At 39.8% G+C, this 17,956-nt stretch overlaps 1 protein-coding gene across 4 annotated transcripts in view; it reads left to right on the top strand.

Moving 5' to 3' along the window:
- The first annotated feature begins 4,539 nt into the window (after positions 1-4,539).
- The window catches only part of SLC17A3 (solute carrier family 17 member 3), a 29,825-nt gene continuing 16,408 nt past the window's right edge, over positions 4,540-17,956 (top strand). Inside the window, exons 1-5 of one of the 4 annotated variants that reach the window (XM_045551930.1) lie at positions 4,540-4,746; positions 8,673-8,796; positions 13,494-13,705; positions 13,905-14,138; positions 14,224-14,311. In XM_045551930.1, coding sequence (XP_045407886.1) covers positions 8,706-8,796; positions 13,494-13,705; positions 13,905-14,138; positions 14,224-14,311 — 625 coding nt within the window. In that variant the 5' untranslated portion in view covers positions 4,540-4,746; positions 8,673-8,705. Of the gene's footprint in view, positions 4,747-5,519; positions 5,924-8,672; positions 8,797-13,493; positions 13,706-13,904; positions 14,139-14,223; positions 14,312-17,956 lie in introns of those variants that run through there. The other 3 variants (XR_006735316.1, XM_045551931.1, XM_045551929.1) reach the window with 3 other exon arrangements.

Raw genomic sequence — 17,956 nt, 5'->3', positions numbered from 1 at the left:
TACTTGACACTGTGCCCGCAAGACCAGTGATTGGTTCAGATGATGATGAAGTATGCTGAGCTGGGCCAGTAAGTGCCTTTCCTGGGATTTTCAGATGTGGAATTTCAATGTAGATTCTTTTTCTTCTATGGATATAAAGAAGGAGGTGCCAGAACTGCCAGCAGACATGTCTATTGCCTCTTGAAGAGGATTAAGAGAAGGGAAGGAAAGTACAAGATGGCCGAAATGAGAGTTTGAAGGGTTTTGATTTGTTTTGGGGGCAAGGATATAATTCTAGTTTCTCTGGTCTCCAGAACTGTACTTGTTCCAGCTGCTCCTTCAACTTTATTTATTTTTATTTTTTATTTTTTTGAGACAGAGTCTCACTCTGTCGCCTAAGCTAGAGTGCCATGGCGTCAGCCTAGCTCACAGCAACCTCAAACTCCTGGGCTTAAGCGATCCTCCTGCCTCAGCCTTCTGAGTAGCTGGTGCTTCAGGTACCTAGCACCACTCCCGGTTAATTTTTTCTATTTTTAATAGAGACAATGTCTTGCTCTTGCTCAAGCTGGTCTCCGACTCCTGACTGTTAGGTTGAAAGCTGAGAGAGAGACACACGAAGCCTCATGTCTAGCAAAATGCTGTTTATTTTGAGCATCTGAGTCCAGATGGGTGGAAGCAAAAAAGTGTCCACAAGAGAAAAGGGAAGAGCCTTGGGTTTTAAAGAGGGTTTTTTTGGGAGGAGTAAGTAAGTGGGCCACAACAGCTGTTTGTAATTAATTCTTTTCCAAACAACCAACTCCTGAGACCCCTGCCCCGATCACATCCATCCTTCAGCTCTGGCGTCATCCTTATCAGAAGAGCTAGGGAGGGATAAACTTTGTCTCTATCAGGGAGGGACCGGAAGGAATGAGGGCTGCAGCTGTCTGTTAGATTTACAAAGTCCGGGGACTCTCTAGACTCCTGCCGCTATTGTTTTATAAGCCTAAGTTTTACATTAACCACATTCTGTCCTATACATACTTTTCGGGTTCCCACCTGGAACAAACCTAACATTCCACCCTTTTTGTTATATACGTATAAGAAAAGGAAGGGTAAGGTATGGAAAAGGGGTAAAAATTAAAAATTAGAAAGATTGGGAAGTGGGTGTTGTCTTTCTGACTTTTTGTTTTTTCTGTTCCTAAAGATTTGGTCATCTTTGAAACATAGTTAGGCCCATTGCTGGGGATGTGATCTTTGCCCTTGAGATTTGATTTTGGGCAGGCAATAAAGGCCTGGAGTTCAGCCCCTTGCAGTCCATTCAGGAGCTTTTCAGGAACACCTTGAGGCTGTAAAACAAATTCTAAAAGCTGTGAGCTGGGGAAATGTAGAGAGAAAGATTTACATTTCTTTTCTGGGCTCTTTTAGGTGTTTGTGAAAACAGAGTCCCAGCAGGTTGCCTGCTAGTTTGGGAGAGAGATAGCAAAGAGTAGGGAGAGTTCAGAATTGATTTTTAGCTGTCATTAGAAAATTGGGAGATTCAAGGCCGTCCTAACATTCCCCCTTTTTGTTGTTAAAATTAAACTTTTATGTAAAATGAACTCAGAAGTTGGGAAAATGAAGTGAGATCTTTCTTCTGTAGCTTCTTTGAGCTGAGGAGGGGTGTATACTTTTTGGGTTCCCACCTGGAACAAACCTAACACTGACCTCAGGAGCAATCCTCCCACCTCGGCTTCCCAGAATGTTAGGATTACAGGTGTGAGCCACCACACCTGGCCAAAAAACATATTTTTTTAAAAGACGGGTATTACAATCTAAGTCAAGGAAATATTTCAATCTATATTCAAATGTTTAAAACCAATCATAGAGATGAAGGAAAGCTGGGCTTTTATTTTTTTCTACACAGAGACAACTTGAGTCTATTTCTACCATGTCAAACCTAGTAGAATGCAAGAACAAACAACTCATGAGCACTTTAAAATAAAATAAAGATAGAAATTGAACTGCAAAACCAAGTCACACTTTCTTTTTTTTTTTTTCTGAGACAGAGTCTCCGCTCTGTTGCCTGGGCTAGAGTGAGTGCCGTGGCGTCAGCCTAGCTCACAACAACCTCAAACTCCTGGGCTCAAGCAATCCTTCTGCCTCAGCCTCCCGAGTAGCTGGGACTATAGGCATGCATCACCTTGCCCAGCTAATTTCTTCTATATATATATATTTTTTAGCTGTCCAAATCATTTCTTTCTATTTTTAGTAGAGACAGGGGTCTCGCTCTTGCTCAGGCTGGTCTCAAACTCCTGACCTCGAGCTATCCTCCCGCCTTGGCCTCCAAGAGCGCTAGGATTATAGGCATGAGCCACTGCGCCCAGCCCCAAGTCACACTTTCTGACTTGGATAATTCAGGGTCAGACATAGTTCATGTGCTTTTTTTTTTTTTTTTAATGAGATAAGGTATCACTCTGTCACCCAGGCTGGAGTGCAGTGGCATGATCCTAGCTCACTGCAGCCTCCAGTTCCTGGGCTCAAGTGATCCTGCTGCTTTGGCTTCCCAAGTAGCTGGGACTACAGGTGCCACCACCATGACTGGCTAAATTTTTTTTTTTTTTTTTAGAGACAGGGTCTTGCTTTGTTGCCCAGGCTGTCATGTGATATTTGAATTCTGAAGTTGATGATTATTTATCCCAGGGTCCAGAGTCCTTCAAAAATGACTAAGGGAAAAAATCTCTTACACAAGAAGGTAAAATTTACACACACACCCTGACTATAATGGATGCACTTAGATTTTCTGTACTTAAATTCCCAAATGTAGATGGAACAAATCTGTTTTTCTTTTCTTTTGTAAAGAATATACTAAAACTTACCTGAAAGAATGGTGAGGATAACATATAAAAAATACTCAGCAAATAGTAGCTCTGACTCCCCAAGACCCAGGCTTCTCCTTTTGAATTCTCAGTGCTGGATTCTGCCAGGCTCCTACTCCTCAGCCAGTGTGCTGGGAAGTAGTTTACTCTAACACAATAGTTCAAATAGGTATAAATGGTCAAACTCAAAATCTAAAGGACAGCCCCTCAGGGCCATAAACTAAGAAGGGACTTAAAGTCAAAGTGATGAGCAGGAGCTTAAGTCAGGAGAGCCATGGAAGTACAGAAACAGGTTTAATTTCCCATGGCTGATGCTAACACTCACATAAAGAAAAGAGTCTGGGTTACAAACCCAGGGCATTCGGGAAGCTAGAAATGAACTACTTGCCTATAGCTGGGAGTCTGAAGGTATTGCCTCATCTATGTAACAAGGACAAACTGAACGATGTGTAAGCTTGGAAAGCAGTGAGAATGCTTTCAACTTCCTAGCTGTTGGCAAGAGTCAACTTCGAGAAATTGAGAGTGTTTGGACTTCACTGTGACCATGTGGGTGTGCCAAATTTATGTCACTTGTTTTTCAAAGTGGTTATAGAATGGCCCATACTATGTGATTGCATGTGTGCAAATTTAGAAATAATACAAAGCATTATTTTATACAGTTTGTGAACACACATCTAGGTAGTTGCGGCCAAAGAGAAGGTTCCTTTTGGCTCTTTGAAGTTTTGTGAAAAAAATCATTGACAAGATGCAGACTAATAGGAGAAAAGATATACAAATGTACTTAACATGTCTACATGGGAGCCTTCAGAATGAAGACCCAAAGGTACAAGAGAAATTGTCCATTTTAGGCTCAGGTTTAACAAATTATAGATAGCTATATAGAAATATGATTGGACACAAAGGGTATGATCTAATGCTAATAGACTGAGTGGAAAAATCCAGCAAGACCTGTCTGTCTAGCTTCTTGGCCTCTCTTGAGTATGCATTCCTTCCTTCTGGGTATGGGGCAGGACCCTCTCTGGGATAGGGTCCTATGACCTACAGACATAAGTCATAATTTCTTTGTGGCCAGTTGTTACACCAAATATTTTTAGGTTTCATGGCTGGCTCTCAAGAAAAGTTCTGGTTTTATGACCTGCCTTGGGGAAGAGGGATTCTAGTTTCTGTGGCTAGCCTCAGGGTAGAATTGGACTGGAGAACAAGATAAGGTCAGAGAAAAACGTTTGCTTCCGAAGCTTCATTTTGGGGTACTTTTTTCTGAGCCCCAACATTAGTACAAATAGAATAATATGGAGAAACAGTACTCTATGTATGTGAGGCTTTTTTTGTTTGGTTTTGTTTGGTGAGGAAAGGAGAAAGGGATCAAGGGAAAAGGAAAGAAATAGAGTGAATGAAGTTCAAGTTTGTCCATAACATTATAATTTATATATTTCAAAGGAGAAAAAAATTAATAAAATTTCAATGAAGGGGGAAAAAAGAAGGAAAAAACAACAAAGATACTAAACTGTTATATTTAATTATATTTTCTCTTTCCTGTTTTAACATTTTCAGAACAGACTAAAGGCGTTAAAGATACTACAAAGCAAAACAGCCACATGCAAGTGTCTGAATCAGAGGATGCCTCTAAGGTTCTAAGGAGACGCCCATAAGGAGAAAGGTCGAGAAGCTCGCATCAGCCAAAAAGCAGGAGGAACAGCACAGGGGCAGGATTCCCCACGTGGAAGGAATGCATTTCTGAAAACTTCCCCAAAGAGCACTTCTCAAGAAGCCTTTCTCAATCTGCTTCTAGTTCTATAATCTCATTAATGATTAATGATTCAAGCCCTGGGATGGCAAATAATCCTCAGCTGTCTGCTGCAGCAAGGAGAAAAAGGGAGCAGGCGTGGAGGAAACACGGAGTCCGACAGGAAGCCTTTCCTCAGACATTAAACTGGTAAGTCACTTATCTTGGTGTTGCTATCCAAGGGTTCTTTCTATGTGTAACAGCTAACAAGTTGTATATGGCCCCCCAAGCCCCATGTTTTCTCATATTGATAAACGTGGGTGAAATGTAAAAACCCATATTAACAAGACTGACAATAAGAAAGAGGGAGAAGCAGGAAACTGAAGCTTTGTCCCTGATCATCCATACACTTTGAAACTGGCTCATGGAGACAATGCTGACTGTGGAAGATATTTCTAAGAAATAGGAACTCTAGTGAGGTGTTTAAAAGCAAAATTTGGGGCTGGGCACAATGACTCATGCTTGTAATCCCAGGACTCTGGAAAGCTGAGGCTGGAAGATCCTTTGAGGCTGGGAGTTAAAGACCAGCCTGGGTAACATAGCAAGACCCTGTCTCTACAAAAAATTTAAAAATACAAAAATCAGCCTGGTGTGGTGGTACACCCCTATTGTCCTACCTACTTGGGAGGCTGAGGCTGGTGGCTTGTTTGGACCTAGGAGTTCAGGGTTACAGTGAACTGTGATCAGGCTACAACACTCCAGCCTGGGTGACAGAGCAAAAATGTCTCAAAATAGATAAATAAAACCAAAATTGTGGGGATTAGAGTGGCTTGTGAACAAATATCAGCTCTTTCACTCAACTTGGTGACCCAGAGGAAGAAGATCAGTGATATGTCCATGTGGGGTTGATGTAAACTGCCTAGTACAGTAGTTTATAACAGTGGCTATAATAATTATTTCTATATGTCAACAGCTGATGAAGCCACATGGAAGAGCTGTAGGGTAGTGCTAAGGAAACACTGCAGATAAAAAAGGCTCAGCAACCACATCTCCATCTCTTATGTGAAGAATCAATTCCCCACCTCCATCCACCCCAAAGAAGCTTGTACTGGGTTTTTTTCCTGGACAGATCTGCTGCAACAACCTGGCTACCCGCAATGTCCTGTACTCCAGCATTTTGTAAATAAATTCATTGCCCAGATGAATCAGGGGCCAGGACTTTGAAAACAAGATAGGGCCAGGTGGCTGCTGTCCAAGAAAGCATCTGGAGCAATGCTTCATCAGGAACCAGTGATGGTGTGAAATTTAACCAAACGAAAAAGGCTGGGGATAGAAGAGGAAACGGAGAGATGAGTCTATGAACAGTCACTAAGATCTGCAGAGGATGGTAGGTGCTGAGGGTGGTAGGGAGGAGACAGGGAGAGTCCTCAAGACCAGAATGTATAAGATGCAACTTTTTGATGGCACCTGGGACCTCAAAGGTATATAAAAGGAGTGTGCTATTAGTAAGATATTCCCTGCCTTTACACCTAACCATCTCTGCCAGAAGCTGATCCTCAGTGTGATTTCCTGGGAACACTCCTTTAGACCAGAAACTTCTCAGAGTGCCATATAGTTTCTGACCCGGGCAATAGTGCAGTTTTCTGGTGGCAAATAAAGGGGGGCTGTTAAAACAGGAAGGAGTCACTCAGAGTAAGGCCAGGGGGTAGAAAGGCTACCAGTCTTTGAAAGGAGGCATTTAAGAGAAAATGAGGAGACTGCATTTCCTACGTTGTGTTATTTGAGCCGGTTCTTAGCTCAGCAATATGTGCTCTGAAATTTCCCTCCGGATTGATTACCTGTTAGGGTGTGAGTTCGCATGGGGGCTTGAGAAAGAATTCATAACACAAAGATTAGGATATAAAGAAGTAAAAAGTTTATTTTGTTTTCTCAGAGAGAGAGAAACAGAGAGGGAGAGAAAAGGGAAACAGAGAGACAGAGAGAAAGAGAGAGAGAGAGAAGGAAGATGGCGTGGCACCCAAAAGAAAGAGAGGGAAGTGCCGGCACTGAGCAGAAGCACCTCCAGATTTTTATGGGGACAAAGAGAAAAGAGGGAAAAAGTAGTTATGGCTGTCAGCTGGTAAGAGAAGCAGCTGTGGAGTAACTAGCAGGAGGCAGCCATAAGAAGTCAGGGTGTCTGTCTCTCCTGTTTTTTTCCGCTCCTGGAGACACACTTAGTGGTTCTGGCAAAACTGGTCCAGTGAATATAAAGAAGTATTTATACTTTCTTTTTGTTTGCTTAGCTCTTTTCAGACTCTGTGAACACATCTCCACAGGAGGTTAGTTAGTCTTAAAAGACAGGTGATTAATCTTAAAAATATTAGGTTAAGGGTAAGGTGCCCTGCAATCAATCTTGGAGATAGCAGGTTCGTTATTTTCTCTGTTAGATAGTTCATTAACAAAGCTGTCCTTTCATTACCTCTCCTTCCCCTAGGGCTTGAATCAGTCAGTGAAACGTTTTGAGGCTAGTGTGGCAGTAGGTGTCTGTCATGATGATGGTGGTGGGCCAGACCTGCCAGCAGGATAAGGTGAAGCAACCTGGTTTGCTTGGAGCATCAGGAAATGTGGTGTTTGGAAAATCTATGTGCATGTGGTAGACTGTCATATGAAGGCTTAGATAACTTTGAAAAGTATCTTCAACGAGAAAAACTGTTAATGGAAACAACATATTCCTACTCAGCATTGCCAGGTTGCACAGGAGAATGCAGGTGGCCAAATCTTTGTCATTTGGTAAAATATTTCCCAAAAGATCTTTGAGTGTACAATCTAGGCAATTTCCCTAGAAACAAAAGGCCTACTTAAAAATGGCCTGGCCACATCATGGAATTAGAATGTCCAGTGCTAAGATTTGAAGAAACATTTCTCTAAAGAAGATATATTATTGATGGCAAATAAGTCCATGAAAAGATGTTCAACAATAGAGAAATACAAACTAAAACCATGATGAAATATTACTACATGCCTAAAAATGTCTAAAATTTAAAAGACTTACCATACTAATTTGGTGAATATATAGAGGATCTGGAACTCTCATACACTGTTAGTGGAAATGTAAAATGGTACAACCATTCTGAAAACAGTCTGTCATTTTCTAAAAAAGGTAGTCATACACTTATATGATCCAGATATTCCATTTCTAAGTATTTATCTAAGAGAAATGAATGCATATATCTATACATTTGGTTTATTAGTGGTATATGCTGTTATATATTTGAAACTTTTTCTTTAAGTGATTCATAAATTTAATAAATTTAGCACACTCAGTACCACATACTCCTTTGGCCATTAAAGAACCTAATATTGTACAGTAGTAATGATTTTTTTTTTAGTTCTCTTATATGCAGAAAGATCAGGACCTCCATGTTAGTTATTTTTAGACCTCTGTAGATACATCATCAACCTATAGACAATAATAATATGGGCTTTGAATGTTATCATCTCGTTATGCAAATTTGGCCCCCTGTTATTAGTGAGACACATATCAGCAACATTCACAGTGGGTCAAATGAGGAAGCCGTATAGGAATTGTAAAGGGCACCAGAAGCCAGGTTCTCAAGTGCAGGTAGAGGATTCCAGAGGAGCATAGCTCTGAAGTGACACACATCTGTGGTAGCTCCAGCAATCATGACAATAATACAGTACTATGTACATAGATGGCATTATACAGCTACCACTTAGAGTGCCTGGCACTGTGTTTGGCATGTGCAATCTATTTAAACCTTACAATAACTTTTTTGATGAAGATGCTGTTGTTATTAAAAACAGATGGGGAAACTTAATTATACAAATTTGCTCCTGGTGGCACTTGGCACAGTGGGTAAATTTCCAGTCTGAATTTCAAGTTGGGAATGCCACACTCCAAAGCCAGCGCTTGTAGACTGGCACGTGTGAACACTCTAGATCCTAAATAGTAAACAGTTCCAAGACTTAGGTGCAGTATGCCTGTCATGTTAAGCCAAGAGCAGGTAATGAGCCTCACTGTACCCCAACCAGATGGAATGGGCCAGCTTTTGTTTTCTTGGTGCCCCATGTTTAAATGTTTCAAAGGAGTCCCTTTCTCTTGCCTGACACATACGAATTACATATTATCCTGATAGGTGAAAACCATTCACCAAGAGAGGAGAAATGTAATGGCCACCATGACAGAGTTGAGCCCCATAGAAGGGGAGAATAAGTACTCCCAAGATATGCAAGTGGACAAGAAATTCATCCCCAGCAAAGGTAAATTTGACCTCAACTGCTTGGTTTTAGACTTTTTCAGTGGATTCTTTTCTGCAAAGTATTAATGTAAGGAAATGAATTTACAACTTTTAAGCTAATTCTTTTTAAAAATACAATAACTTTAATATACATTTTGCAACTATGAAAGAAATAAATACTACTATTCTGCGAAAGATCTTTTATTTTTGACAGTTACCTGCTAATCTTTATCTATATTCACTTACATTCTTGATAATTGCAATCAAATTGTTTACCCATCATGTGTGTTTTCTGCTTGTGATTGCATGTAATATTTTAAACATAATTGTATTGCTTAATTAAGTAAAGTAAGAAAAACTAATTATAGTAACTTCAAAAATCAAGAAATGAAAAGATTTTCATAAGCTTAAATTAACCACTATAATTTTTTTATTGCCTTCATTTTATATGCATTTTTGCATAGTTCTATACTGCATATATTATGTTATTTGTTTTAACTTGGCAAAATACTTTTCCATATTGCTTTATAATATTCACAAACGTTATTCTTAAAGGATACATATTATATTCCAACATATCTAATAGGCGAAGAATGATTTACCTGAAAAATCTTCTTGTGATTGGATATTTAAGTTGTGGGGTTTTGTTTTGTTACTTGGCTGTCACATGTATATATGAATTACATATGTTACTTGGCTAATATATGTATATGAACTATATATGACAGCTATTATATGTATGATATATGAACATTCTTTAACATAACACTTGTCCACATTTGGAATTATTTCCTCCGGGTTTATTCCCAAGAAATGAAAATTGTGAGGCAAAGATTTTACATATTTCATTTCCACTGATCACTATAGAGACCTTTAGTTTTTTTATCTGAACAAAAATGAAATCACATGGAGGATTTTGAGCAGAAGAGGTGGTTTTATTTCTGATATAACAAGAGGCCTCCAACTTCTGTACTGAGAATAGATTGGAAGCAAGGAATCAAGCTGAATTACACAAATGTGAGAAGACTATCAGGTGGGAATTACTGGGAGTCCCCTTAGGGTTTCTCTGTCACATCAAGTTAAAAAACAAGCATCTGGGATTCTGATTAAAGTAGTACTGAATTCATCAATATAACCTCCCAGTTTCGTCCATGATTTCGTCATGTCAGTGCCCTCTTTCAGTGGTTAAATACTATGCCCTCAGATATTTAATAATTCACACTTTCTCAAACACATACAAACTCACACATTCTCATATAGCTAGGAATGATCACTGAAAACATTTAACAGACAGCATAGTGCTGGCACCCATCTATTAGAGTAGACACAACTGGTACAATTCATTCAGAATAGACACAGGATACAAATAACTTTCAGGGACACAAACAGTACTCTGTAGGGAATACTTAACATCTAGCAAGCACCAGGCTAAGCCTTTTAAAGACATTCTCTAGTTAATCTTTCAGCAATCTCATGAGGTAGGTGTTCAAGCTCCTCATTTGTAAACCATCAGTCTCTTGGTTTGCTAATACCCTTTTGGGTAGACTTTAATGTCTAGAATCCAAGGCGACTTGGGGGAAATTATAGACCACAAGAACTTACAAATTGTTAGTTGATTTGATTGATATAGGCAGTCACCACCTAGCCCCGAATCAGAAAGAAAAACCTTTACAAAGATATATTTGAGTTCCTCACTCTGATTCGGTATATTTTCCAGTTTCCTCCAAATTTCTTCTGCTGCCCCCATTCACTACAAAGACTTGTACTCCACAAAGAGATGACAGCATAGCCTTGAGGGGAAGCCTCTTTGATTAATCTCAAGGCACTTCCTTCCTTGAAGTTTTAAGGACTTCTTGAAGACACAGGGAGTGCCCTCTTCTCCCACATCATATAGCCACATAAACCCTACAGATGGTTGCACTTGGGTTGTAGGAGAGGTATTCTCATGGAATCATCTGGGAAAAATAAAGCCACTGTATACATGTGGTACAGTGGTGAAAAGATAAGCACCAGAGCTACATCATGAGGTGGCCTCTCTGTGCCTTTGTTTCTTCATCTGTAAAGTTGGGATAGCCATAGTAGCTGCCTCACAGGGTTATTGTGAGGATTTAAGGAGTCAATTCTCAGGCATCATATTATGTGACGCAACAGGAACATCTTACATACTGGCTGATTCCCTTATCCCTGAAACCCTTGTCCCCTGCTTCCAGGACACCATAGTCTCCTGGTTCTCTTCCCATCTTACTGACCACTCCTTTTCACTTTCTTTTGTTGGCTCCTCCCCCATTTATTCACCCTCTAAACAGTGGAGAGCCCCAGAGTTAGTCTTTGGTTCTCTTCTCTATTTATTTCCATTTCCCAATTCTCATGGCTTTAAGTATCCTCTGTATGTTATTAACTCCTAATGTTATGCCTCAACTCCTCCCTCTCTTCTAAACTTTAGAGTTGTATATCCAACAGTATTCTCAACTCCTTCTCTTGGGTACTTAAGAGGCATCTCTGTTTTAACATGTTCAATAACAGGCTCTTGATCACCCCACCTTCCAAACCTGCTCCTTCCACAGAACTCTCTTCCTAGTGAAGCACAAGTCTTCTTCCAGTTGTTTAGAATAAAAACATCTCCAATTCCCCTCCTCCTTGCCCTCCGCCCATCTGTAAAATTGAACAGAAAAAACATTGGTGTTTTTTCCATGCTGGGATTTGCCTAGCATCTGATCACTTCTTAGCTACTGCCACCAGCCCAGCGCAAGCCAGCTTCACTTCTCTCCTGGATTATTGCAAAAGCTTCGTCATTGCATTTCCTCCCTATCATTTTGTTCTCAATTCTGAAGCCAAAGAAATCCCCTCAAAATGTAAGTCGTATTATGTCCCACTTCTGCTTAAAACCCTCCAGCAGCCGCCATCCCATCCAAAGTAAAACCCAAAGTACCTGCAATGGCCCACGTGGCCTTGAAAGATTCCTGCCCCATTCTCTCTTTCCTCATATCTGCTCTTCTACCTCTGGGCTCATTCCACTCTGTCATATTCACCTCTTTTTGGTTCTTTGAACACACCAGGCACTCTCCATCTAGCCTCAGGGCTGTTTCCTCTACGTAGTGTGCACTTTCACCAGACATCTGCATGACCAACTCTCTGGTATGTCATTAGGACTTTGCCCTTTCTTGCTTTATTTTCTCCACAGCACTTTTAATGTTCTAATACATTATATGATTTACTGTTTTGTGTTCCATATTTTGTGCTTCTCCCTGAAATGTAAGGTCCACAAACACAGACCCATATGTCTACTTTGTTTGCTGCCACACCTCTGTGGCCTGATATTGGGGGTGATCAATATTTTGTTCAATGACTGATTGAAGATCTAAAATCTGTACTGGTAGACATGGCTTAGAAGAGTCATCTGTCCAGCTCCCTGCTATTTTTTCCTGAATTGAACAGAATTACCTATCCAGGCATGGGGTGAACTGGACAAGCCCAGGCTTGCTCTGCTAAAGTATTAATAGCTGCATGGTAGGAGAGTAGACAGCTTCCAGGAAGGCTGGAAAGGATGCTGAGCTATACATACTCAATTTATTTACCTAAACTCCTTGATTTAAGTCCCTTTTCTTCCCATGGGGAAAAAAGTGAAGGCAGTGGAGAGAGTTCCAAAAGCCTCATCTGCCTGAAGTTTTTTAAAAGAAATCTGAGATCAGGTAAATACAGCTTCCTGCCTCACACATTTTAATTGTTCTTCAAATTAGACCGTTAGCTATGTTTTGCCAGGATATCTTCTACTCACTTACTATAATGCCACAAAACTTTTGAAGAAGCTGAGTATAGAGCTAACCTTTGACGTTTTTGTACCATTTGATCTCATCTAATTGATTTTTTTCACATGTCAACTTCTGAACAATTCTATTCTTTAATTTCCATCACAAAAGCTAATTTCACCATGTTTTACATTTTTTGGATAATGCAGCCAGGATCTGAGAAAGCAAGAATGAGATTTCTGCTTTTAAGTTGCCATCTTTCCTTGATGTACAAATTCAGATTATTTGAATGCTGTGCTCATTTCTTTTTCGAAGTTTGTGGCTGCCAATTTCTCTAATGAGAAAATCTTTCATGGGGTTTAATCTCCAAGTTTATATGAAAGTTTGTCCTCAATGCCAGAAGATTTGAGTGGAATAGTCATCTACACCAATGAAGAACTCCCTCAAAGTTTAAATTACATTTTATTTATGTGTATAAAATTTATATACATTATACATAACATACATATTATATTTAATATTTGTAATATATGATATATATATTACATACATGTATATGTAATTATACATGCAGATTATATGTAATAAATTATATAGTCATTTAAATATGTATATGTATTTATATGTATATATTTACTTTTAATATACTTGTGTGTATATATACACACAAATTTATATATATATATAAATTTCCTTGTGAGTAATTTCATCAACTATAAAACATGATGACCTAGGAATGGGAAAGACAAAATCACAGGAAGGACAGAATGCCCTAGTCTGTAAAGCTGTGGTATTAAAAGCCCTTTGGCTCATCTCAATGATCTCTTCTTTTTGTATCTTCCTTTCCTAAAGCCAATTTAAGTGTCATTTAAATCATCAGCTGATGATCTGCAATATCTTTTTGTATTATATCTTGTGAACAACTAATGTTGACTCAATAAAAAAGCACTAATGTGATGTCATAATATTTCAGTTCCAGGCTTATGTTCCACTCGCTATGGGTTAGCCTTTACCCTACATTTCTGCAACTTGTCACTGGTAACACAAAATATTGTCATGTACATCACCATGGTAGCCATGGTCAATAGCACAGACCATCAATCCCAGCTCAACAGCTCCACCGAGGGGCTGCCTATTGATTCATTTGGTGGCCCAAATAATACTCCAAAGAGTCTTCCTGCAAGGGTAAGCAATGCAAAATTTGAATTTGTGCATTTGTTTTTGCTGTTTGTTTGTCTGGATATTTATTTTTCTAGAGTTTATATGTTCAAAAATTTTAATTGAGAAAATAGTAATTTGAAAGCAAGTCAAAAATCTAAAGAAGCTTCTTAGAGAATATAAGAATATGTATATGGTTTATTACAGCATTCTCTGTTTCTCTAAGGCTCCTGTGTATGACTGGAGCCCCCAGGTGCAAGGCATCATCTTCAGCTCTCTCAGCTATGGCATGATTCTGACATTGGGTCTCAGTGGATACCTGGCTGGAAGAATAGGAACAAAGCGAGTGTTTGGTTTCTCTTTGTTTGTGTCTTCGCTTCTCACCCTTTGCACCCCTCTAGCCGTTGACTTTGGATTAACTACCCTCATTGTAACTCGAGTAGTCCACGGCCTAAGCCAGGTACTCACTACTTTATAAATCTGAGCTGGATATGAATTTCTACATGGCACCACATATCAAAAACCCGAATCATTTTTTATTTCAGGGCTCAGGATTTGGGGGTCAGTTTGCAGTTTGGGAAAAATGGAGTCTTCCACATGAACGAAGCAGACTCTGCACCATTGCTTTATCAGGTAAACATATAATCTAAATGGGTATACTATCCAACATTCTTTCATGGGTTTCCTTGACAATTTTTCTATTGCATAGTTCTTCATCTTATGTTCAATGTCAATAAAGTATGCATAAATTAAGGAGACTGATCCTTTGCCTGTGACATGACTTTCACTTATTTTCCCTAGGTTGTCATTTGTGGCATGACTTTGCTTACAGTATGATTTTTGCCATTTAAAAGTAATATTTTTATGTACTCAAATTGATGATTCTTATGGCATCTAGATTTTGAGTTATAGGAAGGTTATAAAAACATCCATCCATGTTTTCTTTTTAAATTTGTAGGGTTTTGTTTTTATATATTCATTCCTGACATATTGGATTTTATACTAGCTTTCAGTGTAAGGTATAGATCCAACTTAATCTTCTTTAGAATCATTCTCAGTTGTCCTCAGAACTTCTTTCTGATAATGATCTGACTGTGCCCAGAGTGAATATTCTGGAGGAAGAAACCAAAGTTATGCCCAGGAAGAATGTAAAATGGACACTATATGGTTAAGAAACAGGAGATTGCCAAAGTGGATGCCGGGTCAAGAAGGGTAACTTCAGGTAATTTATGAGTACAAAGAAGGCGCTCACGCCTGTAATCCTAGCACTCTGGGAGGCCGAGGCGGGTGGATTGCTCGAGGTCAGGAGGTCAAGACCAGCCTGAGCAAGAGTGAGACCCCGTCTCTATTAAAAATAGAAAGAAATGATCTGGCCAACTATAATATATATAGAAAAAATTAGCCGGGCATGGTGGCACATGGCTGTAGTCCCAGCTACCTGGGAGGCTGAGGCAGTAGGATCACTTAAGCCCAGGAGTTTGAGGTTGCTGTGAGCTAGGCTGATGCCATGGCACTCACTCTAGCCAGGGCAACAAAGTGACACTCTGTCTCAAAAAAAAAAAAAAAAAGAATGCCTGGGACTCTTAGAGTCCAGAAAATAAGCTACATACTCACCCTCCCTGACAGCACACCCCTCTAAAGCCCTTCACAACCCTGAAGAGCTTGTATTCACTGATAGGGGAATGGACGGTGCAATTTGAACTAAGGAAATTCACTTTAGTTATCACACTGAGGGATTACCCCAGAATACTGCATAAGAAAATCAGGAGATGGAATGCATAAAAGAAAAGTTAAAAGACTTGGAATGAAGACAGTGGAATGAAGACAGAGACCTTATAGAAAGTGCCAACTTCCTTTCCTTTTGCTTCCTACTATATAGAGACTGAACAACCAGAATAGGTCAGCTGACGGTATCTAGAAGAATCTTAGAAGCCTACAAGGCTGCAAGTTCCAAGGGCTTTCTTGTCTTTATCATTGGGGGACTGTTTGAGAGGCTCTAAAGAGGTGATCCTTTCTGGCCTCCAGAACCTTGTTCAGAAAGCACAGAGCCCATGGCTATCTGAAGGCACCTAACAAAAAGCCACTGCAGAAACACATAGGCAGGTAAAGTGGGCTGAACCTACCCTCTTGCCTCAGTATGTCTTATAGAAACTGCCATTTCAAGTGATGCTGGAGCCCCTCAGTAGGCTACACTGGTGGATTGGACTACTCAGGCCATAAGGTTGGAGGAAGACTCCCCAGAAAGGTACCTGCCTTCAGTAGAAGGACTCAAGTACTGCCAGCCTTTAGGACAAAGTGTACTGTATCTTCCTCTTTCCATCCTTTTCTATCTATGATCAAAGGCAAATATGCTATTCTTAGTAAATTCCTTACATTTTATTAACATAGCTTATGAATCCTGTTTATCTATATCTCACAAGTTATTGACTTAATCATAATCCATACCTAACACATCTTATAGTATTTGACTAATGTCTTACAAGGTGAATTTATTTATTTCCTATGGTAGAAATAAATATTCTTAAATAATATGGCAAACACATTACAATATCCTAGAAGAGAACATCCAGGATGATATATTAATAATTTCAGTAATGCTCAAAACATAAGAAAACAAATACACTTTAAATATTCACATATGTATGACACAGCTCTCATACACATACATAGGTAGATAAAAAGATAAAGATAAAGGTAGATGTGTGTGCGTGTATATATTAATATATGCATATTTGAGCATTAACTGAGCCAATGTATGTATGTAAATCAAGTGCTAGCTATCAACTATTAGGCATCTGAGTGAAGACTGATTGGTTTACAGTCTCAAATACAGTAGCGATATGAGAAACAATAAGACATATCGAAGTTCCTCAGTGTATAGACAGTATTTAAAGCCCTAGTGCTGGACCAGACTATCTAGAGAAAGAACGTAGATGGAGAAAAGAAGAAACGAAAGAAATAGCCCTGAGGCCCTGCAGTATTCAGGCCTTGGACAGAAGAGAATGACTGGCTGGCAAAGGACTGAGAAGCTTCCCATGAGGCAGTAGGAAGACAAGGAGAATTATGAGTGATAGGTGCCATGAGACAACAGTCAGTCAGAAGTGAAGGGTCAGTTGTACCACATGCTTCTGGGGTTAAGCAAGTGGCCCTGAGATTAACAAGGTGGCTGTCAAAAGAGCCTTGACAAGAGCCACATCAGTGTTGTGGGAGTTGGCTGAGGTGTAAGCAGTAAGCACAGCCTTTTGGGAAGTTTTGCCTTAAAGAGAAGCAGAGAAATGGCAAAGTGCTTGGAGGGAGTTCTGAAGAGGTGGGAATCTTTTTTGTTTTGTTTTGTTTTGTTTTGTTTCTAACATGGGCCATATAAAGATATGTTTGCATGTGGATGGGAAAGATTCAAGAGTTAAGGAAAGAAGTGAAGATGCAGTGAGAATTCATACTTTTAGGAGACCACACCTGGTGTAGATTGGAGAAGACCACAGTCCAGAAGCGACCCCCAAACTTTTTGGCACCAGGGACCGGTTTCATGGAAGACAAGATAATTTTTCCACAGACGTGAGGACGTGGGGGACATAGGTATGGGGGCGTGATGTGAGCGATGGAGAGCAGCTATAAATACAGATGAAGCTTTGCTGGCTAGCCTGCTGTTCACATCCTGCTGTGTGGCCAGGTTCCTAAGTTTCACAGAAGACAATTTTTCCACAGACGGGGGGTGGGCGGGGGGGCGGGGAGGTGGAGCTCAGGCAGTGATGTGCTGCCTGATTCCTAACAGGCCACAGACGGTACTGGGCCTTGGCCTGGGGATTAGGGACTGTAGGTCCAGAGGACAAGAAGAGACTTTGCCTTGGATGAATGCAGGAACCTGTCTCCTCTCATAGTCAAGCAAAGGCAGAAGAGTTCAAGAAAAAGATGCAGATTTGGTGGACTTAGTGGTAGAAAAAGATGCTTGTTTTCCATCTTCATCTATCTGTGCCCTGGCGTCAGGTGGCCTCATTTCAAATGCTGCCTTCCCCTGTTACTAACAGTGTGACCTTTGGCAAGTTATTTAACTTTTCCATGTCACTGTTTCAATTTGGCTACTAAATAAATTTGACTACTGGTACTTACATGAGATAACACAAGTAATATATTTAAATAGAATATGTCTAAAAGAGAAAGAAAACATTATGTGACATTTTTTTTTTTTTTACATTATGGGGTGGGGAAAGACCTTCTAAGCAAAATAGTAAATGCAGAGGTCATTATAAAGGAGAATCAAAACATAACATAAAGTTAAAGATG

This window comes from Lemur catta, chromosome 5, assembly GCF_020740605.2.
Source record: "Lemur catta isolate mLemCat1 chromosome 5, mLemCat1.pri, whole genome shotgun sequence".
NCBI classification, from domain to species: domain Eukaryota; kingdom Metazoa; phylum Chordata; class Mammalia; order Primates; family Lemuridae; genus Lemur; species Lemur catta.
Note: the sequence above shows the minus strand (reverse complement) of the source record. Positions and strands in the feature narration are given on the sequence as shown.